The 27727-nt window shown below is 39.0% G+C and overlaps 1 protein-coding gene across 9 annotated transcripts in view; it reads left to right on the top strand.

The window, feature by feature from the left end:
• Window positions 1-27727, top strand: part of Nhe3 (Na[+]/H[+] hydrogen exchanger 3) — a 219157-nt gene that overhangs the window by 42568 nt on the left and 148862 nt on the right. For all 9 annotated transcript variants that reach the window (XR_014441004.1, XM_083115382.1, XM_083115380.1 and 6 more), the window contains exon 2: window positions 26022-26239. Coding sequence is in view for 8 of the 9 variants with exons in the window: in XM_083115382.1 (XP_082971508.1) it covers window positions 26022-26239 (218 nt within the window). In the remaining variant the exon portion in view is untranslated. The remainder of the gene's footprint in view (window positions 1-26021; window positions 26240-27727) is intronic.

The raw sequence follows: 27727 nt of genomic DNA, 5'->3' as shown, positions 1-27727 counted from the left end.
CTGAATTCTCAGGAGTTGGCAACCTGAATTCTCAGGAGTTGGCTACCAGAATTCTCAGGAGTTGGCTACCAGAATTCTCAGGAGTTGGCTACCAGAATTCTCAGGAGTTGGCTACCAGAATTTTTATAAGTTGGCAACGTGGCTTCCTTGAAGACGTCAAGAATGATCCTAGTCTTCTCCCTTCCTCCAGGTGTCAGTGAGATAGCCTTAGACTTAGCATATACGCCACTGCTAAATATGCAAGCAACATCTATTTACACAAAGATTTTAAGTTCGTAATATTTGTTTAGCATACAACATGCATTTGCACCAAGATTCCGAGCACATAATATTTCTTTAGTATCTGAACACACGGCCATGAAAATAGGCGGCTGGGCAGAATTGCGCTGGTGCCACATATGGGAAAAGCAAAGCGACCGATCTCTCCCACGTGCATACAGTACTTATTCCTGACCTTTCTAGCAAATATCGCCAGTTTGTATCACACGTATTACAAAGACCAACTCTACAACGAGATCTTTGATTGTCTTAAACCTCCAAACACACGGAGTTGTGCTCAGACACGTGGCAACAGCGCGAACTTCAGCCACCCGTCTAATTTCATGACCCTTGCGTTTACATATGCAAGCAACATTTTCGTCGCACCGAGATTTTCCCCATTATTTACGTTACAGGCAACACTCGGTTGTTTTTTTTCAGAGTAAATGTTTATTTGGTAACGAATTTAAATAAGCGATAAATATTTGTTAACCAGCACCAAATTATTTCAGAACTAACTTTCTAGGTAGCAATCATGGCCGCCTGACTGACTGCTTGACTGGTTTGGAGGAATAGGACATGTTCTAATTGCTACTTGCTTTCCTCGACTGGATTCTGTGGAACAGCCAATCAGAGCAAAGTTTCGCCGGGTGAAGATAATCTGTGAGTGTGCAAAGGAGCGCTTTTGTCTGTGGTTTCCGAGTGTTACACATCAATGTATAACGTATACAGCATGAAAGGCGCGTTGAGTTACACCATCTATGCTGAGTGCACGGTGTTTACATTTGAAACAACTAAAATATTCTTCCATACGTGTACAGTAAACGTTGTAAAGTATGTATTTAAGCAGCGCCTTTGTTTTGTACCTTATAACGTTTTATACGAGACGTTATTCCTCTCGGTTGAATAGTATCGGCTTTTAGAAATGTGAAGTGATACATTGTTTACATCTCACGCGGCCGCCATTACAACTTCCCTCGCATGGGAACAAAAGTCTATCGACAAGTACGCTGATAAGTATCGTGTGAGGCGAAAACTAGCAAATTCAATCCAGCGCCAACTAGGGCATACCTACTGGAAATCCAGTTCCGTGTGATGCGGGCTTTAAGTACACTTGCAAGCACAATGAAGTCGCCAGATTTGTAAGCATCCGGCGAATAACCCCTTATAGGGCCGTGATTCAGTTATACCCTCATTTCATTGGGTAAGCTGCTGCGGGACCCATTATGCACCAATTTGCTTCCAGGGGTCCGAGTTAACTGATGCTCCCAAGATGTTATCGTTATAGGATAACGGGGCACGTGGCCTTGGCTCTCGTGTTTTAGCGATGCTAATTTATCCTCAAGGTCCATTGACTTTGGTGGGAAGGTTGGCTGCTTGAGAGTGCAACGTGCTTGGAGATGTTTGTATGTGCAGTCAATGAAAGTGTCTCTTACCCGTTACACTTGTTTGCCATAATGAATGAATGAATAATGAAGGTATTGGCGTAACGGTAGGTAGTGCATTGTACTTGGGAAATGTGCGTTTTCAGTACGTTAAACATAGGTTTACTGCTTATAGATTTCTCTAGGAACTGAATAATGACCAGAATTTATATCGTAATACTGTTAGACCGCGGAATTTAAACTTATTTTTCCTAACTTATGCTAGCTCCAACTGCCATAAGTTCGGAAGTTTTGAACTAAAATGAGTTTTGCCTTCTGGGCTATAACTCTTTTATTGAGTGAGGAAAGTTTATGATTTTACATTGAAATGAAAGTTTGAAGAGTCCTCTTTTAAAGGGTAACATCACTTTCTGATTTAGTCCCCACCAGAAATATAGAGAAATGAGAGAATGCTTAACCGATGAAAGAAATTACATGAAAGTGAGATATTGATATGGACAGTCATAGAAAAGAACTGTTTCCAGCAACACGCAAGCGACAAGCGACACGTGTGGCAGTTATCAACTGAGGTTCGTTTCTAAGCGACATTGGTCTGGTCACTTCTTATTTCGGTCTGACCTATGCAACAAGCAACAGGCGAAAAGCGAGAAGTGTCGCTTGGAAACGAACCTAAAGTAATGAATGCAATCTTTCGAACCGAAGCGACGCGACAAGCATGAGAGGATATCGATCACCCAATGAAGTTATGCCACAAATCAGCCCCTTACTTTTAATTGATTATATCTCTTCACTGGATTCAAGAGTTCTTTTGCTCCATCTTTAGTTCTTGACCGCGAAGTGTGGGGGAGGGATTACAAACAGCAAGGCAGATTACAGACCTTGCTTTTGGCCAGTTCCTTAGATGACACGATTTTATGTGGAATTTCTCTTAATTCCTTATGTGGGAATATATCGTGTTGTGACGATAACAATTATTGTATGCCTGCCTTACTATAGCTTACGCGTTGTAGCAGTAGTTTTTTTTTTTACTTTGAAAGCATTCCAGCTGTTTCAAGGATAAGCAAATAATTTCATTAATATGGAAAAGAAAACAAAGCCCGCAATTTTCTTCGTAAGGTTTACAATATTTTCATGAATTTCTCACTCAAACAAATTATCGAGAACACGTCTCTTTATCACAATATTTTTACAAATAGATATCTGAATCGGTATTTTAGTAATGTACTTGAATCTGGAGTACTATTAAAACAAAATTAGTAAACTTGAATACATTGAAAAATGGAAGTAATGCTGGATTTCGAAAGTGTGTTAAAAATTAGTAGGATGGCCTTTTTTTTGGATTTAGGCTAATACACGCTGATTTAGGTTTCAAACAAAAATACTTTATTCCAAGTAAATAATTATTAGCAACTGATTCATTATTTTGTTTGCATTTCTTCGAGACTTCCGAGACGAGAATTTTCATGAGCCGTCTCGTCCCGTCTCGTGTCGTCTTGAAAACGAGACTGGACCAGTGGCGTCTCCTGACTCTGAACTTAAGGCGTTGGCAAAGAAGGAATGTTAACCCCTCCCCCTCTCATTTCTGTGACCCAATATTACTAATTTTCTCCGAACATTTTTGGTGTAAATTTAGAAATATTTAGAAAAAACATTACATTACATAAATTATTTTAAATTAAGTAAATACTTCATTTAAAATATTAATATTTTTGAAGGGTAAGGACAAGCAAGGTCTGTTTAAACGAAAATTAATGTTCAATACTTCGCCATACAATTAATTTTTAAAGCAAGAGTTTGCAACCAGAGGGGTTGGTGGAACTCCTATCACCCCTAAAAAAACACCGTGGACATAAGAATGACCCGTTCATTGAAAAATCGCTAAAATGCATTCCCGGTTTCTTCCCCTTACCCTTCATTTATCCTTCCAAAAAGTAAATTTTGGAAAATCAACTGCTCATTACTTAAAGTTACTTGAATTCCAGCTCTATTCTTCTTTCTTTAGAGAGAAATGCGCTGATCACCGCCTCATTAAATTTAGATTTATCCCCTTCTCGCAGCTTAGAATGTAATTCTATCTCGATGGAGATAAGACTTAAATTCGTCATCCGGTTCTGAGTTTGAGTAGAGCGGCAGAATGTGTGGATCCTCTTCAGTGACGAGAACGATCTCTCGACAGATGACGTCGTGGAAGGAATTGTTGCCATCAACACTGCTAATTTATATATTTCCGTAAACCCACCCACTAGATTCGTGTCCAATAGATAATTTACAATCTCAATTGGTGTTTTCTCTGATCCTTCAGTGGAAGCATACCAAACGTAAAGTTCATTCTGCAGTTTGGTTAAATTAAACAGACTGCCATAAATTTCCTGCAATTTATGTACGAGATGGTGAGGAAAGTTTTCTCTTTTATTCAAGTAGCCCCATTTTGTGGGATTTAGTAAATCAAAATATTGCAATTCTTCAAATGATGCGAATCTAATTGTTATATGGTTGCTGATATCATCAATGATTTCAAAGTAAAGCCTCCGGCAGTGGTCTTTCTGTGATTCGTTGTTCCGTCGCCTCCTTTTCATTTCAACAACCTCTTCCTCTTCTACTGCACCAGTTATAGAATTCCATAGTGTTTCGAAATTCTCAATTTCCTTTTGCAGCTGTTGTTGAAATTCAGTTATTGTATTACTGCAATACAAAATGCAATACAAAATATCAAAATTTTTAGACTGCAATATACTGAATAATACGTCTTAAAAGGTAAGCAAGTTGGATAAAGCCTTTATTAAAAATATATTTTCGAAATCCTTCAGGAAGCTCGAAAATCCTCTTGAAGTCATTGCAGTCAAATGACCGAAGTCTCCACTTACGTTTTTTGAACATGTTAGTGAAAGTGACATGAGCATAACAATGCGTAAAGAAAGCTTTCGGATACTTTTCCAAAACTTTACTTTGAAGGCCATTCAACTGACCACTCATTACAGAAGACCCATCGTATGTCTGGGCAATTAATTTATCCCCACACTTATATTTATCCATTATTTCAGTCACGTGACTAAAAAGAGCTCCTGCAGTTTTATCGGCGCTCATGTCATGAAACCCAAGAAATCTTGCAATTACTTTTTTCTGTGAGGCCGAAGAAAAACGTAACACGGTTGACACCTGAGATTTATTTCTAATGTCTGATGTTTCATCCACAATGATAGCCACAAAGTCTGTGTTTTGAATTTCATTGTAGATTTCATCTCTCAGAACATCGAAACTGAATTTATTAAATCATTTTGAATGCCTGCCGAAGTGCCGCGAGAAACTGTAGAATTTAATAAATGTTCTTTTAATGAGGAATCAAACTCGGCACTTGCAGTAAGGAATTCCATGTAATTGCCCTTATTTAGAGATGCTGCATTTTCCTCATGGCCTCGGAATGGCAGTTCTTGCTTTGTTAAATAGTAGACGGCGTTAATCGGCCTCTTTAATATTTCCCTGTTCTTTTTTACTTTTTCATTGTGTAGCTCTGTTTCAGATTTTCGTTGAGTATCCAAAAGAACGTCAATTCTAGTAGGGGTGGCAACAAAACTACTGAATTTAAAGAAACTAGAAAGATGAAATTCAGACTCACTGTATTTTTTCACTGCACTGTTGAGATGATTCAAATCCGCATACCCTTGATAATTCCAAACACCTTTTTTAGTCGACATTCGGGACGGAAAATGTTCGAAATTTTCCGAAGCTCTTGAAAAATCGAATTATACACGTCATTTTCACCTTAAGTGATTGTTTTTGCATTTCTGATACAAAAACTAAGAATTTCCGATAAGTTCCAGACATTTGCACTGCCGAAAACATCGAAAATTAACAACTTTTTAAAATGACCATTCGGTATTTCCCGATTGCTCAGGATCCCGAAAAAGTCGGGAAGTCATTTCCAGAAGTCGGGATCGGGACGGGAAATTTTTTTCCCGCTCCCGGTCCCGACTTTTCGGGATCCCGCACTCCCCTAAGAATAATAAACATGTTCAACAGTAAAATTTATTCACCACATCACACTCGCAAAGCCAGTCTGATATTTCATAGAGTTCTTTTCGAAAATGTCTCTCAAAACCTTTTCCAGCACCACTTTTTCCTTTAACATATGTTGACATCGTGAGATTCGGACATGGTCGACCATTGTGAATAACTAGTTTCTTCTCTGAATACGAAAGAGAAGAAAATGAATTATTTAAATACTTTTGCAGAACACTTTCACTATTCTCCATCTTAAAATAATCACATCACTTCACACCACACGTTTAAAAAATAATGCAAAACAACGCGGAACGCGAGGTGAATGAAAGTCAAACCGTTGGGAACAAACACAAGGCCTTGAGAAGCTAACCATGGTGGTGGGTGGCAGGGTGCGCATGCGCGGTCATCCTATGTTTCGGCAGTGGTAAGACGTTGTATTTCCTCTCCAACGCCCTGGCAGTGCCGGACCGATCTGCCTACCTGACAACCACTGCGCGCTGCGCCGCGTTCGAAAACTACCGGACGATCGAGACTGACAATTAAAGAAAAACGCTCAAAATCGTAATTTATAAAAGTACAGATACTTTCTTCTTTATTTCATTTTCCTTTGGCCGTTGACACACGACTTACACACCCAGAGAAATCGCCACTCAGTGGTTAAAAGGGGGGGGGGGGAATGCGCCCTCCTTTTCTCGGAACAATCGCCTGATTCATTTGTCATGATTACGATGCCACACTGCACTCTTAACGAATCAGAAGATGAGAGGTTTCCACTCCATGAACGCGACCGGCGAAGCCTCCTGCATGGCTCGCTTCCTCCTTTCCGCCCCTCTTACAACGCAACAGTATCGCTGCTCACTCTGCAATCCTATGGCGTAGTGGTAACGTCGTCGCCTTGTAATAAAGTGCTCCCGGGTTCGATTCCCTGTGGATGCACTTGGTGATTCGAATCCCACTTTAAACTGTTGGTTCAGTCCCGATTAGCCTTACTGTGCATCAAGTGGACTTAAACCACAACTCAACTCAACGCTCTACAAACCACACATTCGTACGAGAGCTCTCTGACACACATACGGCGCGTTGACTAGCTGTGTGCCTATGCATAGCAAATGTATGGTGTCACCAATCTATGGAAAGTAAATAGAAATACCACAGTTTCAAACGTTGGAAAATTACACTTTCAACTGTTGATGCGTAGAAGAGAGATTTTGTTTATATCATCAGCATATAGAAGCCATCTTTCTTATCTATTTAAACCGGGTAGGATCGATATTTCTGATATAAAATGCAGAGGCGTCAGCGATAAGGCTTTGATATGTCCTAAAATTTTCATGCGTTAATGAGGTTTGATGTGACAAGATATGGAATTTCCCTATTTTTCTGCCTTCTACGAATTGTACTGAAGAGAACGGATATCCGTAAAGGAGCATTGCAAGGACAAGTTTATTTGGAATGACCAAAGTCGAGATGGTATCGAGACGAGACATGTCAGTTTCTCGTCTCGTCTCGTGGTGGGAGAGCTTATCTCGTTCTCGTATCTTTCTCGGCCGACCTTGTGGCTTAGCGCTACTACGCCAGTGGTCTCGAGTTCGAATCCTAGCTGGTATTAGAGTTCTTTGTGAGTGTCCCTTCATCAATTTAATATCTTCGTCACTATGGCCGTATTTTTATGTAATTACATATTTTTCGTTTGCATGTAGCAAGCAAGAATTACAGATGTCGGCAAATTACAATGTTAAGAATGATGTATGTGAATTGACATATTTTTATATATCTTGAGGCTGATTACATGTTTCTTGTTTACATATTTTTGCATAAAATGCGTTATTTATGCCATATTTCTAGTTCCATTGAGTAAGCAGCTATAATTGTGGGACAACCATTCAAACAAATTGTCGAAGTAAACGTACATTTTATATTTCGCCGTTTTATTCATTGTATGATAATATTTTTCTACATGTAAAAACATCTCTCGCGGTGAAAAATATCTGACAATGCTATATAACACATTAAAACTTCATTATTTCAAGATAACTTCTTCAAATAGTATAATAATATGAGGAATTATATTTTTTACTGCCAGTAACATAAAAAACAGTACAGAAATGAGATTTTATGCGTGTATTAGTTGTTTCATTGTAGTTAGATATTTTTACATATTTCAGCAATTTTTCTACATGCTTATTTACATATTTCGCATATTTTGGCTACATATAAATCCGAGCCCTAATCATCACTCATCCTCATCGCCTCGATTAGCCAAAAGTGGGAGATAAGCGACGGAAAATAAGTTAATTGAAACAGTCTTCTCCATTTTACTCGAGTCTGTCTCTGGCATCCTCGATGACGTCACCTTGAAATTAAGGAGTCCCGGGTAGAGGCACATTGCACAGTGGTTCGGATCCCACTTTAAACTGTAGGTCCAGTCCCGATTAGCCTATCTGTGCATACAATGGACTTAAAATATCAATTCGAGTCTGTCTTGGTTCCATCCCCACTTTCGCCATAGTGCCTCCTCGTGGAAATTAATCAATCATATGTAACACTGCCTGCTTCCTCACTCCCCGGTACCGCCTACCACTCATGTAACGGTGAGTAAAGTCTGTGTGCGAGCTATTGGCTTCTGTCACGTCAAACGTCCACGTGATGCAACCAGGAAAATTCCAGCCCGACGTGTGTGTGTGGGCACGTTCGATGAGTTTACAAACGAGCTTCGACCCTGAGTTAGTTTGCTCATTTCATCCAGCTTTCGCGATGAGTCTCTTCGCAAGTTGTGCAACATTACAAATTGCGTCTTTTGACTTGAACTCTTGCGCCGGCAAACTACTTCTTTTTCTGGCTTTTCGTTTCCATTAACTTTTCAGGCTTCGTGTCAGTAAATGGAAGTTGGAGAAGAACCGGAAAACTTTTGCACGTGGCTTAAGTTGGACAGTACAGCTAGGGTTCGAAAGTTTCGGCAAAGATGGTCTTAAGCCCATTTCACGCTAGGATAGGCTAATTGATACTGGAACTGCAGTATAAAATAGCCCCGTCTTGTTCGCTGTATTCTATGACGCAGTGTTGCCAACCATTTTTCGGCAATGTCCCTACAGACATAGTCAAAATGTCTTACAACTGACCAAATGTACCTACGCCAAGTAAAGCGACTAAAAAAAAAAACACCCCCTCATGAGCATGCAAGACAGAAGATAAAATATACACATTTACTTACCAAATCTTTCTGCTCGGTGCTTCCACAATTAATGAATAACGGTGAGTCGTTTCATTGTTATTTGAGGTCATACATGCTGCTGCTGTGAAGAGAGAGGTGTTGGTTGGTGATGCTGTATTTCCTGCTGTCTTCCTCACGGGCCTTAACCTTTAAGTGGGTATGTGGGGTGGCCACAACACCCCAGGTCTAAAAATTGTTAAAAAAAATAGTCTTAAAAGTTGGCAACACTGTTCATCTTTCCGTTACCTTTATGTTGTTTACTCCTTGAGGGGTAGGTTTCTCCTGATTGTTGTTCGCTGGTCCGCAATAACAAAGAGCTCCGCTTTCTGGGGTGTTATCAGCACCCCACCTACCTACTTGCGTATTGTTTTAAACTTTATTTTGCTCGAGTGTTGCAATACTTATGGCTTTTCTTTTCTTCGAAATGGAATACGAGAAAGAACAGGAACATGTCAAAAAGCTATTAGTTATTGGACGTGGTTAGTAGTGCAGAAGAAAAAAAAAGAAAAAATATAATAAAATAAGGAAATTTCCTTAAAAAGTTTCAAATTTAGTTATTTTCATTATTCGCAATCTTACAACCGTACAAATAATGTAAAATTACATATATTACAATTATAATTGTTAGAAATATAACTGTAAGTGTATTTTTTCTGTGGGGTGTCATGAGCACCCCACTACCAACTTGTGTACAATTTGGTACCTACTTAAAGGTTAAGGGAAGAATTTAACAATTCTGGTCCCATTTTATTTCTTTTTTTTTGGTTTTGTATCACTTAACATTTTCACTTAACATTGAAAATATTTTTTCTGTTTCCGCGTTAGAGTGTGGTAATGTTAGCACTATTTTCACGAGAGTGGAAATGTTTTGAAAAAAGAACTTGCCTTGAAAGTTCTTGGTAACCGATAACATGTTTGAAAATTCTGATGGAGATTTGTTGGTTAGTTCTTTTTCCTCCTCCTCGCTAAAGTATCCAGGTAAACTAATATATTCATTCCAAATTGAGCGCGAAGAAAGTGCAACTGGCTGGCGAGTAAGCTTTGCACCTTTGCACAATAAAATGTTATTTTCCAAGATTGAAAAAAGTCCCTACGTTTTCCCGCAATTGGCAAAATCTGTCCCTACGCGGGCGAAATATAGTGAAAAGTCCCTATGCGTAGGGACATGTCCCTACGGTTGGCATTACTGGCCACTAGGTGTAGTGCAGATGTATCCCGGTGTCAGGCTGGTGCAAGGAAATGACGTTCAACCAAGTAGACGGATAGCTGTGTTCAAGTTCAAAAGGGCCTCCTCGATGGCGCAGTGGGAGCGTCGTCGCCTTGTAATCAAGGGGTCCCTGGTTCGCACGCACGTATCTAGAAATACATTTCGGGAAGGGGTGTCTGACCAAGTGTCTCAATAATAATAACAACAGTAATAAAATAATAAATTAAAAAAGGTAAATTAATTAATATTGTATTATTATTACATGAATAGGTAAAAAGATGATAAAATAATAGATATATACAGAATGTATTCATTATCTAGCTTACGTGTAGTTAAGATCGCCAAAATGTGTATAAAAACAATTGCTCTGGCAAGGAAATTAATGTCAAATGGTGAATTGAATATTTATTGAATAACAGAAAAAAGGAGTTACATCCAATGGTAGTAGGCAAAAATAATTGCACGATGATCACTTTTAATTGCCTATTATAATTGACGAAAATTAAATTCGTTGATTAATATTTTATGCATTATCATGAGTTCTAGTGTGCATAAATCTTTGGAACTGTCCTTCAAAGCCGTATGAGTCAAATTCCTTGTCTTCCAATGAGTTCAGCGCAAATAATCATATATTACATAAATTCAAAACAATAATATTTTGATTATTTAATTTGAGAACTTGATAAGTCTTTCGAGGTGGTCCAATCCCCCTAAATACGTCCTTGCGAGTTTGATACCCGATGGAGGCACATAATGGTTCGGATCCCACTTTAAACTGTAGGCCCAGTCTCGATTAGCCTTACTGTGACTAAAGTGGACTTAAAACACCAACTCAATCAAGTTCTTAAGATTCAACAAATTCCTGTGTGCTGCTTTAAACGTTCATTGATTAGTTAGCAATCACCACGTGACCATGCACTATAAATTAAACAAGCCTGTGTTGCACCATGTAACCAACTAGCACCGAACCCAGAACCTCTTGATTGTATGCCGAAAAGGAGCCAACCGAATTGACAAGAATGCAGAGAGAGTTGGGGGGATTCAAAAATTCTATATATAGACCATTTAAAAAAAATATGACGTACCTAGTAGACTGTGTTGCTACAATATCAACAATGTGTACTATTCAATTTATTTATTAAAAACCACATACTACATTTTAAAAAGTACAATTTCGTATAAACTACATTTCCAGCATTTATATTCTTTTCATAGAGATTTGACATGCTATTAGCGCAGTTATCAATTTCCTATCTCAAAATTCTTAAAATTAAAACAATGAATGAATTGTGAATAGATCTCTCGGGCTATCGACAGTGTTGCCAAGTTGGCCCTTTTGGTGCCAGAACTGGCCCTTTTGAGTACGTACTCAGCCCCAAAATTCAGCAAAAGCCCCAAGGGGCTTTTTACCTACAGAGGGAAATCTTGCTACAAATCTAGCCCTTTCAGTAATGAAATGTTTTTGGTATTTTCAGTAAAGTAAAATGCAAGAAGAATTCACTTAACCGCAAGCTCGTCCTGCGACCCCTCTTGGGGAGCAGGTAGCAAGTGCACATTGTCACTTTATCCCCTTATTTCTGGTTTTGGTATGCTGTGTAGCCCGAGCCGAATTACGGATAGCGTCGATTCCAGAAAATGCGAATCTTTGTTCAGTTTATTCCATCTGGTCCTTGAAAGTTCACAGAAATGCGGTGCGGAATCGACGAATCGTTCGTAACAGTGAGGCTCGACCAGAGACTGGTTCGTGCGTGCGGCCGTGTGTGTGTGGGAGTGTGCATGTGCATATATATGAAGGAGGAATATGCCGAAAATGTGTAATGCTTTTGTGTAATCTACTGCACCACAGTTTACGGAGGAAATAATTTTTTTAAGGTTAGTTAAGGTAAGAAAATTTAATTTAGTTAAGCCTATGCCCCTCATCTTCACAGTTGATTAGTTGTGGTTCTTGAGTTTAGAAATTTTGCACCAAAACACCCCAAGAATTAAGAACCAGATTTTTTCAGTACGCAGACGCACCTTTGTAAATCTAGCCCCTTGGATGTGAATTTTAGCTCCATTTTGGGTACCATTTAGCCCGTTTTTCTCTCGTGCTGTTGGCAACACTGGCTATCGACCAGATGAGTTGTGGAAAAGATTCCAAGCTTTCGAGAGGTAACGTCACACTCATCTTCAGGGTAGAAGTGCAGTCCTGAGCGTCAAACCGGTATGTTCGTGGACTTCAAAGAATGAATTGATTACTAAAAGAACTGCACATATAGGATGATTTCTTTACTGATTGAGAACGGATTTAGTAATACAGATACTGCCGGTCATATGGGTAACTGATACGCCTGGGCTCGGATAGTGTGGGCCTGTTGTGTAGAGACTCTTGGATTCGGATAATGTGGATTATTCTGGTAACTTACTCCTTGGCTGGGATAATGGGGAACATTCAGGTAACTGCTACTTCTGAGCTCTGAGAATGGGGATAATTCGGGTAGCTGCGACTCCAACATCCAGATAATATACAGGGTGTACCAAAAGTCCCATTACCCCCCCCCCCCTTTGAATTGTAGACAAACCTGCAAAATGTTATTTTAACAGCATGCGTATGATGAGAGGATGGTATACCATTAAATCAGATCAATGACCACCATTTACTCCAGATCTGTTTGCACACCGCCATTTTCATCGCACAGTATTATTCGCCTCCAGGTGCGATGTGAAATCCTCCGTAACATAAGATGTCAGATCTGGATTTCGGGGTGGCCATTTTAAGAGAATTCCTCAATGATGTGTTCAGAGACAAATGGATTGGACGAGGATCGCCAAATTTACCAGCACCTCTAAAATGGCCACCCCAAAATCCAAATCTTATATCTTGTGATAATGCTCTACGGGGACACATCAAACAGAAAGTCGCCCATAATCGTAATCAGACAACTGGGGAACTTCAAGAAGTTGTTCATAGTGAGTGTGTTTCCCTCACGCCAGCCAAGTTACGGAGGATTTTACATCGCACCTGGAGGCGAATAATACTGTGCCATGAAAATAGCTGTGTGCACACATATCCTCTGGAGTAAATGGTGGTCATTGGTCTGATTTAATGGTATACCATCCTCTCATCATACGCATGCTGTTAAAATAACATTTTGCAGGTTTGTCTACAATTCAAAGGGGAGGGGGTAATGGGACTTTTGGTACACCTTGTACATTATTGGGTTACGGGGTTCGGACAATAGCGAGGGTAGAGTAACGACAGATTCTCTGTTGGGATAATGGGGATTCATGCAATTCTGATTTTCCATTCACTCAGCTTGGATACCGTCTGTTTTAAAATGGAGAACAGGAAAGACTGAATCCTCTCCCTCTTTCATGCAGGGCTCAATATGGCCGAAGAAGGAACAGGTGAGGTAGAAGGATGAGCTGGGAACGGTCGTTAGCAGATGGATATTCCAACAGGTAGGGGGTCGGTGGGAATTGCAGCGTGTCACGGAGACTCTAAGGTTGATCGATAAAGAGGAAGGGGGAGCGGAGATAAAGCTCCTCCCCCCTTCCATGACCTTGTGATGCCTCGCGTCTCCTTCATATCGACGGAGAAAAAGGAGCCGTGGCGGTGCTTCGATATTCTCATGTCATTTTCTTCTCGCGGCGACATCGAGGAAAGTAAGTCCTTTCGTCGTTTTCTGGTTCCTGTAGGTCTTATCTCACAGAGTTAATCCAAAAGAATGAAACGATTAACATAGGGATATATGATTGTTGGTTTCTGTCACTTTGTACAGACTGGATGGAAATGTAACCGAAATATTGTCTTATGCTGTATCTATGGGACCCTCTTTATCGTAATGATATCGATTAATTATTCAGGAAACAATGCTGGTGTACTGTTTATTGTCGCTAGACTAAAAATAGCAAAATATGCATGCAGTCATGCCATAACAGCCTTTAAAATATGCACTAAAATATCAAAATATGAATGCAATCATACCATAACAGCCTTTAAAATATGCACTAAATAGCAAAATATGCAAGTAATCATACCATAACAGCCTTTAAAATATGCTCTAAAATAAAATATGAATGTAATCATACCATAACAGCTTTTAAAATATGCAACTAAAATAGCAAAATATGCATGCAATCATGCGATAACAGCCTTTAAAATATGCACTAAAATATCAAAATATGAATGCAATCATACCATAACAGCCTTTAAAATATGCACTAAAAAGCAAAATATGCAAGTAATCATACCATAACAGCCTTTAAAATATGCTCTAAAATAAAATATGAATGTAATCATACCATAACAGCTTTTAAAATATGCAACTAAAATAGCAAAATATGCATGCAATCATGCCATAACAGCCTTTAAAATATGCACTAAAATATCAAAATATGAATGCAATCATACCATAACAGCCTTTAAAATATGCACTAAATAGCAAAATATGCAAGTAATCATACCATAACAGCCTTTATAATATGCACTAAAATATCAAAATATGCATGCAATCATGCGATAACAGCCTTTAAAATATGCACTAAAATAGCAAAATATGCATGCAATCATGCCATAACAGCCTTTAAAATATGCACTAAAATAGCAAAATATGCATGCAATCATACCATAACAGCTTTTAAAATATGCATCTAAAATAGCATGCATGTAATCATGTCATAACCTCTACAATATGCACTAAAGTAGCAAAATATGCAAGTAATCATAACAGCCTTTAAAATATGCGCATTAAAACTCATAGGGCGCGTTTTGATATGCACACGAATTTGAACGCTTCACACGAGTTATGAAAATTGAACGCTCCTTAAGTCCTCTCGTGAAGACTGTAAAGTTCCTTATGACGTTCCTAACATCGATTGTACGATGCGTGAGGTTGGTTCACGCACGAAACGCGCCACTGGAAGGCAGGCTTGCTCCGTGAAAAATCGTCTGCTACCTCCAGACAATGCACGGGCATGTTTGTTTCAAACTGCACTAGTCAGGAAAATACAATATAATTTGAACATGGAGCCATATGAATTGAAGCAACACAGAAGATAGGTGTGCCTTAACTGTGTGATTAAAATGAGCTCGAACGTCTGCAGCAGAGTTAATTTCTTCTAGAAGGACTGGTGCCCCATTGAACGCCACGTGGAAACTTTTCAATAAACCAGGGTTGTTGAAGGGCTGGGAATTGTAAATAAATTCAATTCCGGTCCAGGAGAGAAAATCAGCAAGCGTAAAAGGGTTCTGGACCGTAAAGGACCTTTTTATCTGTAAAGTATTTCAATTCGGTCCAGGAACCTTTTTTCCGAGTGAATTTAATACGGTCCAAGATCAATTTAATACGGTCCAGGAACCTTTTCCCAATGAAACAATACACAATTTGTACCGAATTGAAATTGTGTGAGAAAAAAGGTTCCGGTCCTGCAGCGGAATAGAACCCATTAGAATTTGTTTCCTGGACCTTAACAACCCTGCCATATATGAAACACTGCGACTAACACTTTCGCATAGTGGTTCGTAAAGAGGATAAAATAAAAGAGTTTCCACGAGGTTCACGAGGAATTTGACTTTATTTTGATTCGTGCGTTTTGGTGTAACTTATGGAACTCTGCATCTACAGCTGAAGGACCTTATTGGGGTGCAACTTCCTTTGTAGTTAATATTGCTGAAGAAAATAGCTGTGTTTTTCACCAGTTCAACCCCCTTCCTTCTCAGATTTATCTTAAATCAGTTCGATTTGACTCTATAGGTGTCCCGGGTTCGAATCCCGGCCTAAGCATGGGTGTTATTTGTGAGTGTACCTTCATTAATTTCATATCATCACTCATCCTCATCGTCGCGATTAGCCAGAAGTGGCAGACGTAAAATAAACTATTCAATGAATCAGTCAACCGATTTGCCTCTACGATGACTTGCCAAACAGTTGCAGTGGATTTTTGCTATTATTTGAAAACAATTATACGAGGGGAAGTCAGTAAGTAGGTAACAAACTGATGTGGGATAGCTGAAATAGTAGTGAGTAGTTTATAAAGGTGTCATTAGGAGCAGCACAATCCAACTTCATGATATTCAGTCAGCAGTCGCTAGATGCACGCGCAGACAGCTCAGTTTAAAAATGGCAACCGTGTTCGAGGACTGTATGTGAAGATGGTATGGGTGGAGGAGATGATTCTAGCTGATAGGCGAGTGGTGATGCGCAGCGTAGCAACTGCAATAGGGTGTTCTCGTGTATCATGCTGTAGGCTATACAGCATGATGTATGGTCGTTTGAATTTTCGAAAGGTGTGCGCGAACGTTTCGCGGATGGTAAAGATGTTGAAGATGAGGTGCGACTGTGGCTGGGACAGCAGCCCAAAGACTTTTATGTGGCAGGTTTTTAGTCACTGATAAAGCGATGGGATAAGTGTATCAATGTTGATGGAGATTATGTTGAAAAATAAAACTGTTTTGAAGTCAGTATCTCACTTAGTTTTTTATCATTAGGGCTAGGATTTTGATGACCTTAAAATTGCCAAAAAAATTACCTTTAAAAGATGCATTTATGACCTAATATTGGGTTGGTGCGAATTAAAATGTCCGCTTTGACGTCTGGTGGGAAACACAACAACACAGGGATTGACTGAGGTCACGGGTCTAACGTCATAAACTCTGTATATGTCCAGCAAACAGGCTGGAGCACCCAGACAGTCAGGAGGCAGTGTGTTGCTGAACAGGGTCGTCTGAAAGTGCACCATGGAGAACACACAATTGCGAGTGATTTTTCTTTACGACTTGAAACTGGGACATTCTGCTCAGCAAGCCGCCAAAAACATTAACAGTGCATTTGGGCCAGGAATGGCAAATGAACGCACCATTCGCTGCTGGTTTGTTAAATTTCGTTCCGGTGATACAGCATTGCAAAATGAGCCCCGTGGCCAACATCATGTTCGGATGAGCTCCTCAGGAACGCCGTGGAAGCGGACCCTCGGAAAAGTGTTCGTGCCATTGCAGACGAGTTAGGCATACACCATACCACTGCCGTTCGGCGGCTCCGTGCAATCGGCAAAGTGAAAAAGTTGGACTCATGGGTACCACATGATTTGACACCGGCCAACAAGACTCGCCGTCTGGAGGTGTGCAGTTCTCTGAGTGTAAGGAATAACTGGGAATGGTTTCCTGCATCGGATTGTCACTTCAGATGAAAAATGGATCTGCTATGACAATCGTAAACGATCAGGACAATGGTTGGATCGTGATCAACGTCCAGGACGGTTTCCGAAACCACCTCTCCACCCACGGAAGGTGTTGTTGCTGGTATGGTGGTCTATGGTGGGTGTGATCCATAATGTCTTTCTCAGACGAGGTGAATCCATCAATGCAGATCGTTACAGTGCGGAACTCCATGAAATGTACCGCAAACTTCTCCGCAAGCATCCAGAAATGTTCCACAGACATGGTGTCCTCATGTTGCACGACAATGCTCGCCACATGTCGCGCAAAGGACGGTGCAGGCTCTCCATGAGTTGCAATATGAAACCCTTCTTCATCCAGCATATTCTCCCTACCTCCCTCCCAGTGACTACCATATCTTCCGGCATCTCGATCACTTCCTGATAGGGAAGACCTCCGCTGATGATCGGGCGGTGCAACATGCCGTTGAGGAGTTCTTCGCGTCGCAGACTCCAGACTTCTTTCGCCATGGAATCCAATTGTTGGCTGAGCGATGGCAAAAGTGTGTGCCTGCAGACGGCGACTATTTTGATTAACCAGGTATTGTAGTTTTGATTTTTTTGGCTTTTGGCAATGACGCACATGGGCCGGACATTTCATTCGCACCAACCCAATACATGCAAGAAAATGCCCCATAAACTTAGAAAAGTGACATAAAAATTCAGAAAGATTTGTAGAACAAATTTATAAACTCCCAAGAGAAATTCAAATTACGAATTTGATATATCACAACACATGTTCATTGCGTACGGTGGTACAAGTAAGAAAGTTCACTTTTTGTCATCTTTTACGCTTTAAGTAATGAGTTTCAGTACACAACGGTACAAATTTTCAAACGTGAATGATTGTCAGTTTTCGGACAAGAGAATCTAATTGTTACACAACAGCTTGTATCAACAATACTGCACAGAATTTCTTTGTTTCTTCACACACAGTCGTTCAGAACTGCGCTGAAGGCAATGAGACGAGAGTCGGGGACCTCTCTCCTTCAAGGGGTTACATTTGCATGTAAAATGCCCTTCTTTCACCAAAATGTAGAAAAATGCATAAGATGACTTTTAAAAGGCCGAAAAATGACAAACGATTTAAAAAGTTTAAAAAATGACCTTTACTCCAAAAGGGTCAAAAAATGCAAAAAAAAAAAATGCCCTAACAAAGGCATCCCAATTTATTCACTTACGTGTAAAACACGTTCCTATCTACTTACGCAACGTTTCTGCCTTACCAAAAAAAGATGCATTTGCATCAAAATCCTAGCCCTAATTATCATTAATAAACGTTTGTGACCTACTTACTGACGCCCTCGTACGTGACGTGTATTTCTTTGTTATTTACATGCTTCTGTGTGAGCGGTCGTAAAGTCGCTTATATTATTCGGATGGAATGCCCTTTCATGTTGAAGCAGGAAGTGTGTAGCCGGTTTCCTTGACAGTTTACACGAATGTCGGGCTCTTTGTAATCCGTAACACATCCGTTGCTGTCGGTACGGGAAGCCACCATGCAAGGTGTAGGCGAATTTCTAAGCTGCTAGCCAAGTGAAGATCCTTGCGGATACACGGAAATATCAAAGCTTTGTTCCTGCCGTCTACATGTCAATCCCACCACTTAAACCTTTCTGTACTGTCTAGTGAATGAACGCAGATGTAAGAACAGTTAATATGAAGTTACATTTAAGTACACCGTGGGCCAAAAGCAGTGATGTGCCGTAGACTATAAGTTTACGTCTACATGCGTTGTCTACATAATCTATGCGTAGATTACATTGGGTTGTAGTTTACATAGACTACATAGACAATCTAAAGTGCATTAGAATTAATTTTCAAGGGTTTCATGAAAGGAAAGTGACATTTTCAACTGTATTGGTTCCTAACGAAATGAAAAGAATCCTATTTACAACAAAAATTATCTTCTCTTCTATTATCAACTATGGAGGAAGATAAATAGTATGCAAAAAGCAACAACAGATGGCAGTGAGGTAAGAGTGGTCTTTTTCCCATAAAACACTAGATTATTTCCTATATTTGGTTTCTTCCTAGGTGAGAAATTGTTCGAATTTGGAAGAAAGAGTATGAAAAGTTCCCTTCACACATCAGCAACTGATACGCAGTATAATTTTCTTTTAATTCCACCGCGCCCTTCGCTAAGTTATCACCTTTCGCCATGTTATTTACATAGATTACGTCATCTACGTGTATAATGTAGACTATCGTTGTTTACGCGTAGACGCACATCACTGGCCAAAAGTCACGATCGGATACTATATAGTACAAAAACATATTATTCGCAAGCGATATTGACGTAAAAAATGTCTGTTTTCATCCGGGCAAGATGGATTTTTGACGCCCCGTACTTTCCACCCAGTAAAAGAAAAACATTACTATTTTATATATTTACAGTTTCAAGCAGAAAAATAATAGTCTTATTTTTAAAAAAATACTTTTAAGTGTTACTGCTAAGATACGTATTTATTTAATACCTACACCAAGATATCAAAGTAACAGTAATCTCTTAACTTGCTACATGATTTTGTAATATACTTAATACGATATGTTATGCATAGGGGCATGCATACTTCGTTTTTGACGAAAACACGAAATGTGAAATAAAACATTCTAATGTTAATTTTTAATGTTTCTGAAAGGCGTGCATTTTCCTACCCGGTTTTGTCACGAAATGATGCGAAATACACTCTTATACACGAAATTTAGAGTTTATTGACCGACGCGACACTTTCTGAAGTCAGAATTATCCTGTGAGTTATGCAATTCACGGAAATTGTTGAATTCTGCTGTAAATATTTGAGAAGCAAGAGTGGACCTCTTTATACAGGAATAAATTTAATACTCTGTTAACTACATAAATGTGCTATTAGAAGGATTATGTTTATTATTGTAATAAGTGCAGTTTTTAAATCAAATTTGGGATTATGTTCACAATTTTAAAACTAAAATGTCACTTTATATACTGCTTTTGATCCACTGTTTCACCGCTATAACACCGAAATTTTATTTTATTTACCCGAAATTGACTGTTTTAGTACCGAAATTTTGCTTTATTTTCCAAAAATATGTGCCTCTAGTTATCCAGAATTAATTTAATTATTATTATTTTTTTACACAAATCCAACTTTTTTTAAAAACAATTAGTCATGCTTATATAATCAGAAAAAGTTAGTGGCAACACTGAACTATGGATCCCACCCCACACGTTCAACGCCATCTACCCGCACCTCTTGTTAATACCACCTTCAACAGGTGAACTTAATTTTTGGTTATTCCAAAAAAAGTTTATCTCTGTGTAGTACCAATTAACTTTTATTATAAAACTATTATTTTTACCTTTTGCATTTTTGTTAAAGTTCACTTTGAGTAGCTATCCGATTAATATTTTTATTATTTTTGTTGCTTTCTTTCCCTTAAGGTAATCGCGCCGACGAATGAATGATGGTATCGATTAAGGGGCACGCAGTTAGAAAAACAGAGGCAGCCACTCCCCTTTCTTGAATACAACCGTGCATAATATATTTTTCCTGGGTTGTGTTGGGGGGAGGCACTTCCCTCCCAGTTCTGACGCCCTTGGAAACCGACTTTGCTTGGCGTACATATTTCATCACCCTCGGATCGATGCTTCCCGCGACCTTTGAATCTGACATAATGCGAGACAGCCAAGAAACACGTCTGCACACAGTGTGGAATTATATGGTGTATCGATGTCAGGCGGTAAACATATATCATTGCTGGCGGACGCCGACAACACGCTGCGTAGGTCGAGCTTGTCTTCCGGTCGCCATGGAAACTAAGCCGTCCTGCGGCGACCTTTTGTCGCCTGCTTGGAGCGATTCTTGTTGCGTATGTAGGGAACTGGGCAAATTGATTTGCCAAAGGCGTAGCGAGAGGCGGATTAAGGAGGAGGGAGATCCCCCGCTATCCCCTTCGTAATAAGTCGTCAATCAATGACGTAAATGACTCGACGTATATATGTGGAAGTCCGGAGTTAACATCGTGATGCTCCCCTGTGGAGCCTAGGGGTATCACCGATGGCGTCTTGATAAAGCCTTGTAATCAAGGGGTGCAAGGTACGATGCCCAATTGTTCGGATTCCACTGTAAAGCGTGTCCAGGCCCATTTGTGCATAACGTGGACTTAAAACTAAAAAAAAACCTAGAAGCTGTATTTCTAGACTAGACTCTAAGCTGTCAAGTAGGCAGGCAGAAACGCACTAAAATTTGATACAGGGTGTTCATGAAGTCTGGAACCAATGGCAAAAATGAAAATTTTTACAAATACTTGTTTTAATATAATATACCGGTACAAAACGTGTTCTACATCATTTTCCACCCACAGCTGGAGACGTTTGACCCCGTTCCCCATGATTCGACACAACATTTTTAGGTCCAAAGATGCGCAAAGATCACGAAAGTGATCCAGATTTCTGATTTTCACCGCATACACCTGTACCTTCAGAATACCCCAGAGGGCGAAGTCTAATGGGTTTAGGTCGGGTGACCATGAAGCAAATGAGAAAAAATAGGAAAAGAAAATCCTATTGGTTCAAAGACTTTCAGAAACTGAAACATTTTAAAGTCATTGATTTGTAATACTGGGCAGGGTGCTAAATCCTGGGGGGATTCCCCCCCACCAACAATCTTAGTCTCAAAAATCCCCCCACCAAAAATTCCCGGGGGGGAGAGTTTTTGTTACAACAAACAAAAGATAAGCAATTACTTTTAATTTCAAATATACTGTACTAAGAATAATATGGAATACATACACAAATTAGTGTAGTTGTTAGTGTTCAATGCTTTTTCTCTCTCAAGAGATCATTAACAAATCTACATCAATACTCACAATAGAAGTAAAACAATAATGCAAAACAATAACAACTATGAAATCTAATTGATTTATATTAACATAAAGCAAGAACTAAATAAACACTTACACATAATAAAACCACGTCAACTATTTCATAAGTTATTACATCTTTAACCAGTTAGTAAAGGAATAGTTTGCTATAAAATATCTGATATATGTATATATAAAATTAACAAATTTATTTCTTTTTGTGTAATTAATAATAATAATAATAATATATTTTTAATTTAGTATTTTTTACTTTTAATAACATTATAAATATGTATATCGTACAATTTATATGTATGTTTGTGAGGGGAGGTTTTTTTTAGATTAAGATCTTTCTCACCCTCACCAGTCTAAATGATTTCGCACCCTGATCCTGCGAATGCAAAATACAATACTTCCATAACCAACCATAATTTTGTCACATATGCTGAAGGTTGTATAATTTGTTTATTAACAGAAACAGTCTTGTTTGTTGTTGTTCAAAAGAGAAACCTGTTTACAATTCTCCATGTTATAGCCTTCTGAAATAATAATGGGGTTGTAGTTCAAAATGTTCAGTTGCTGTTAAGGTACGGTCTTTAAAAATATTGGAAGTAAGATTTCACAGATTGTTATAAATAGCCCTGCTGAGAGTACTTCAGTAATGGGGTCTAATGCACATCAAGATTAACAAAAGATAAACAGTTCACAATACTCACAGCACAAAGTTTAGATAGAAGGGTAGTTAGAATATTACTATCGGTTCTTGACACAATAATCAGGAACCACATGAAATATTCATAGATGTTACTTGTGTAAGTTCAGTGTGTCCTGCTGAGGTACTGTGGAAGCATGTGGAAGCAAAATTGCAATGAGGTTAATTTAATTTAAATATTTATGATGTGAAACTAAATTGAACCCCATTGCACAACAACCCTTTGAGAGCCTGTCAAGTGGCTTTTTCATTGGGTGATTCATGGTCAACATATTAAGTCCGTTTGGTGTTTTTTTTTATGGCTTTCGAGACTGGATTATCTTTTTCAAGTGGCTTACCAATTGTTCTCACAATGCCATGTCAACACCGAAATTTTGGGACCCCAACACGAATTAAGCCTGGGGCTATTTGCACCATTTGGCTACAAGGGAGAAATACTTATCATTGATATTTGAAGGGCAGCTTGGTAGTAAAACGGTGATATTTTGGTAATTATTGAATTACAAAGTAAGAGTAATACTCCAATTTTGCATATAATTGCTTGGCATGCAATTTTCATTGGACTCCTTGAACACTGGTGGCTAGGAATAGAGAAGAGTTACAGAAGGCGGTAATTGAATGGGCAAGTACAATAGAAGACAAAGAAATGAACATAGATAAGAGTAAAGTGATGGTGGTGACAAAAGAAAGAGAACCTGCACCCCTAAATATACAGTGGAAAGAGCAGCAGCTGGAACAAGTAAATAGATACACATACCTAGGAACAATCATATCGTCAGATGGAAGAATGGATGAAGAAGTGAATAATAGGGTACAAAAGGCAAACCAAGTGTACCATCAACTCAACAACACTTTAATGGGTAAACAGGAAATAAGTGAACAAACGAAGATGATGATTTACAAGACAATCTACATTCCCACGTTGCTGTATGGAACAGAGAGCTTAACATTATTACCAAAACAGAATAGCAGATTTCATGCACCGAAGATTTTAGAATTTTAGAATTTAGAATTTCTTTATTCATGGGCGAAGTTCAGCCTGTGGCTGCTCTACCACTTAACCCGCAAAATCTACTACAATAAAACAGACAAAATACAATTACTACTATAACATACGAATTCCATTACATTTTCACTTCTAAATATTTCAGTAATTAACACACTAAAAAGATAAAAAAACAAATTTTCTCATTCACACACATCAAAATGTTCATCTTGGGTTCGAAGATACCTACGTAAAGTAGTAGGAAAGACTAGAAGAGAGAGGATTAGAAATAGCACCATTAGAGATCAGTTACGGCATAAACCACTATTGGAAACAATAGAGAGGAAGGCATTGCAATGGTTTGGACATGTTACAAGAATGGAGGAGGATCGCAAGCCTAGACAGGTTTTGGAGGCCAGACCAGAAGGCAAGAGGAGGACCAAGAGTTCAATGGGAAGAGTATGTGGAAAAGATAGGTAAGAAGAAAGGGAAAACAATGCCGGAAGTCTGAAAACTAGCTTTGGACCGAAAAGTGTACAGGAAGTGGATGATGGAACCCAACGCTTAATGGCAGAAGGGAATGGAAAAGAACAAGAAGACTTCGGAAAACACAGCACAAAAACAATTTATCTACAGCTATCTACAGGATAGGTTCCTCTAACCTTTATTCTTAAAAAATTCAACAATGATCAAAATGTCACTTACAATGTTTAAACCCAGCCCTTCATTTCATTCTTTCATATGCTATATGAACGGCTCGGGAGTTAAACATGGTAAGCGAAATTTTGGTTATTATTGAGTTTATTAAGAAAAAAAGGTTATTAGAAGCTATACTGTAGATAATTAGTTTTCATGTTATGTTTACCAATTTCAGAAACGTTCAATGAGTCCAATGTCACCATGTTTTACTCCCGAGCCCTTCATATAATATTTATTAATATTAATGTACAAATATAGTCAGCTATTTAATATGTTTAATGCATCAAATATGTTATTAACTTTTTTAAAGTTAGTATTAAAAAGCATGCTCCTTATGATAATTGAGGATATTGCAATATTAATAAATGTTCTTTTTTTGGGGGGGGAAGTTACAAGTTACATTATTTTGCATACTTAACGAAATCTATATACCGAGTGATCCATTTGAGATGTCAGAAAAGTAAACCTTTATACAGAAGAGGTTAATGTATGTATATCCGAGCAGCTTGTTGTAATATAAGCACAAAGGATATAAGTTTCGAATGAGTGGAGGTTTACAGTCTTCAGCTGCGTGCCGGCAGTATACTCGAATACTTCGCATACCATACGACATACTGTGTGCACTGTTGTACTGTGATCACCACCTTTGTTACCATGCACATTAGCGCCGCCATGTGGCTGAAGTCTGTAAAACTTCACTCATTCGAAACTTCATCCTTTCTGCTTATACACTATCTGGCCATTCGTCACCGGACACCCCATCAGGTGGCATCATGGTGTGGTTGTGCTTCTCCTGGTATGGTCTTGGACCTCTTGTGTTAGTGCGTGGAAACATGAATGCAGATGCATACCAAACGATCCTGGACAATTCTGCGCTACCGACATTGTGGGCACAATTCGGTAGTGGTACTTATCTGTTTCAGCACGACAATACCCCATGTCATACGGCAGGTGTGATCAACACGTGGTTCGAGGATATGGGTGTGCAAAAACTTGATTGGCCCGCCCAAAGTCCTGATCTCAACCCGATTGAGCATCTTTGGGACGAGTTGGAGCGCCGGTTGAGAGCCAAACCACACCGCCCAAAAAACACTAAAGAGTTGTTCACCGCTTTGCAAGAGGAATGGAGCAGGATTCCCATCGAAACCTATCGCAATTTGGTGGACAGTCTTCCTCAGAGGGTTGCGGCTGTACTTGCTGTGAAAGGTGACCCCACACGATACTGACGGACGCCTGAAACCGGATTAAAGTACTCGTTCCAGGTGTCCGGTGACGAATGGCCAGATAGTGTATTACAACAAGCTGCTCGGAGATACGTACAGTAACCTCTTGTGTAACAAGGTTTTCTTTTCTGTCATCTCAAACTGATCACCCAGTATTTCTTGTGTAGCATTTTATAAAGATGTAAGTTTGTGCCATTTTTAATGTTTAGAGAATGAAGAATTGTGTAATAGAAACACTATGAATTGATTGTTTAAGAATGTCATGGAATGTGTTAAAACTTATTGTTATTCTTTGTTTATTTTCAGGCTTGATAGTAGGTGCCATCATCAGGTATGCAGGGAGCATCTCCACAGTGGAGCACATGTCGGTCGTGGCAGAGAAAAGAAACAGTTACAATCAGTCAGCTCCTCCAGACATCCTGTGGCTGGAGTACCCCTACCGTGGAGGGAAAACGAACAAGACATATGCATATATCTTTAGAGAAGAAGTGGCCATTGTAGAGGAGAATGAAATTGACCTGAAGGTGAGGAACTGGACGTTTACAATCATTGTTGGAAACCTTTTTTTTTTTTTTTTTTTGTGTGTGTGTGTGTGTGTGTGTGTGTGTGTGTGTGTGTGATGGATTTTATCTGGTCTGATTTTCTGCTTTGTATGCAGTCAGAAATCACTACAAAGTATTGGCTTAAGGTGTTGTCACCTCTAGGCTAGTGAAAATTTGCTGCATTCTCCTCAATTTTTTGTGAAGGTGTTACTTTTACATTGTTATTAGTAGGGAATGCATTTAATTATGCAAAATTATGTCAGAAAAGCGAAAAAATGATTCTGAAAATGTTTTAAAAAAGGTGCAAAAAAAAAAAGTTTCGTTGAAGTTTGTTTTCTCTCGTGGATTTTGCTACATTATCTTGGGAACTATTGGGGCTGCAATGATTATATTATACCATTTTATAGCTCTTGTTCTGCTCTACAAAATGAGACTATAGAATTTTATGTAGCTGCTCAAGAAGAGTGAAAATCATTTATATTTCTGTCCAATTTTTTAACAAAACATGAAAGAAAAGCAAGGAAAATGATGCTGAAGCATCAAAGAGGATGCAAAAAGGGGAAAATGTGCTAATCTCAGGAAAAGGTGCAAAATGGTGGAACAAATGATGTTCATTTTATTTGATTTCATGTCCTAAAATACATATCTCAAATGATCTGTATGAAAACGGCTATATTTTTTGGAAGGTGCTGCACCTTAAAATCCATTCCCCAATTATTAGTCAAGGTGTCACTTTGAGAGCAATGTGTAGTGAATCGTATACTAATAGTCTTTCTGCTGAAGGTTCTGGGTTCGATTCCTGCTATTTCATCCTCATTGCTGCAGTTAGTGGAAACTGGAAGAATTATTTATTTATTTTATTTATTAATGCCTTATCTGAAATGGCCATACAGAACCATTTCTTCCACTCAAGCTTGGCATAATTTTGATTCATTGATTTCCTTTATTTTACTTCGTTTTTTGTGCCACTTTGGCTAATTTGCGAAGATGGTGATGAGTGATGAAATTTATGAATGGACGCTCACAAATATCCATGCCAGGCCAGGATTCCAACGTGGGACCCCAGGCGTTGTAGCACGATGTGGTATAATTTTTGATACCATGATAGGAACCAAATAGGAGAGTATCTATGATGAAAAAATGGATTTGCTACCCAAACACCAGAGATAATACATAAAATCTATGTAAGCATATACTAACCAATGTTTTATATAATATGTTATAATGTAATAATTAATATACACTGTGTTCCAAAAAGAATCATCCAATTTCCAAGTCATTTAACTCGGTAACCGTTTGCTAAAACACATCGAACAACGTACTGTTAGGAAGAGGATATTCGTGAGTTTCACATGATTCCTGGCAGGTAGCAGTAGTGCCCCCCCCCCCCCCATGGTGGCGTCGCAACAAAAAGCTTTCTGCGTACTGTGCTTTGAAGTGTGTGAATCTGTTACAACAGTTCAGAGTGAA

Source organism: Lepisma saccharinum, chromosome 30, assembly GCF_977018435.1.
Source record: "Lepisma saccharinum chromosome 30, izLepSacc3.1, whole genome shotgun sequence".
Classification (NCBI taxonomy): Eukaryota; Metazoa; Arthropoda; class Insecta; order Zygentoma; family Lepismatidae; genus Lepisma; species Lepisma saccharinum.
Note: the sequence above shows the minus strand (reverse complement) of the source record. Positions and strands in the feature narration are given on the sequence as shown.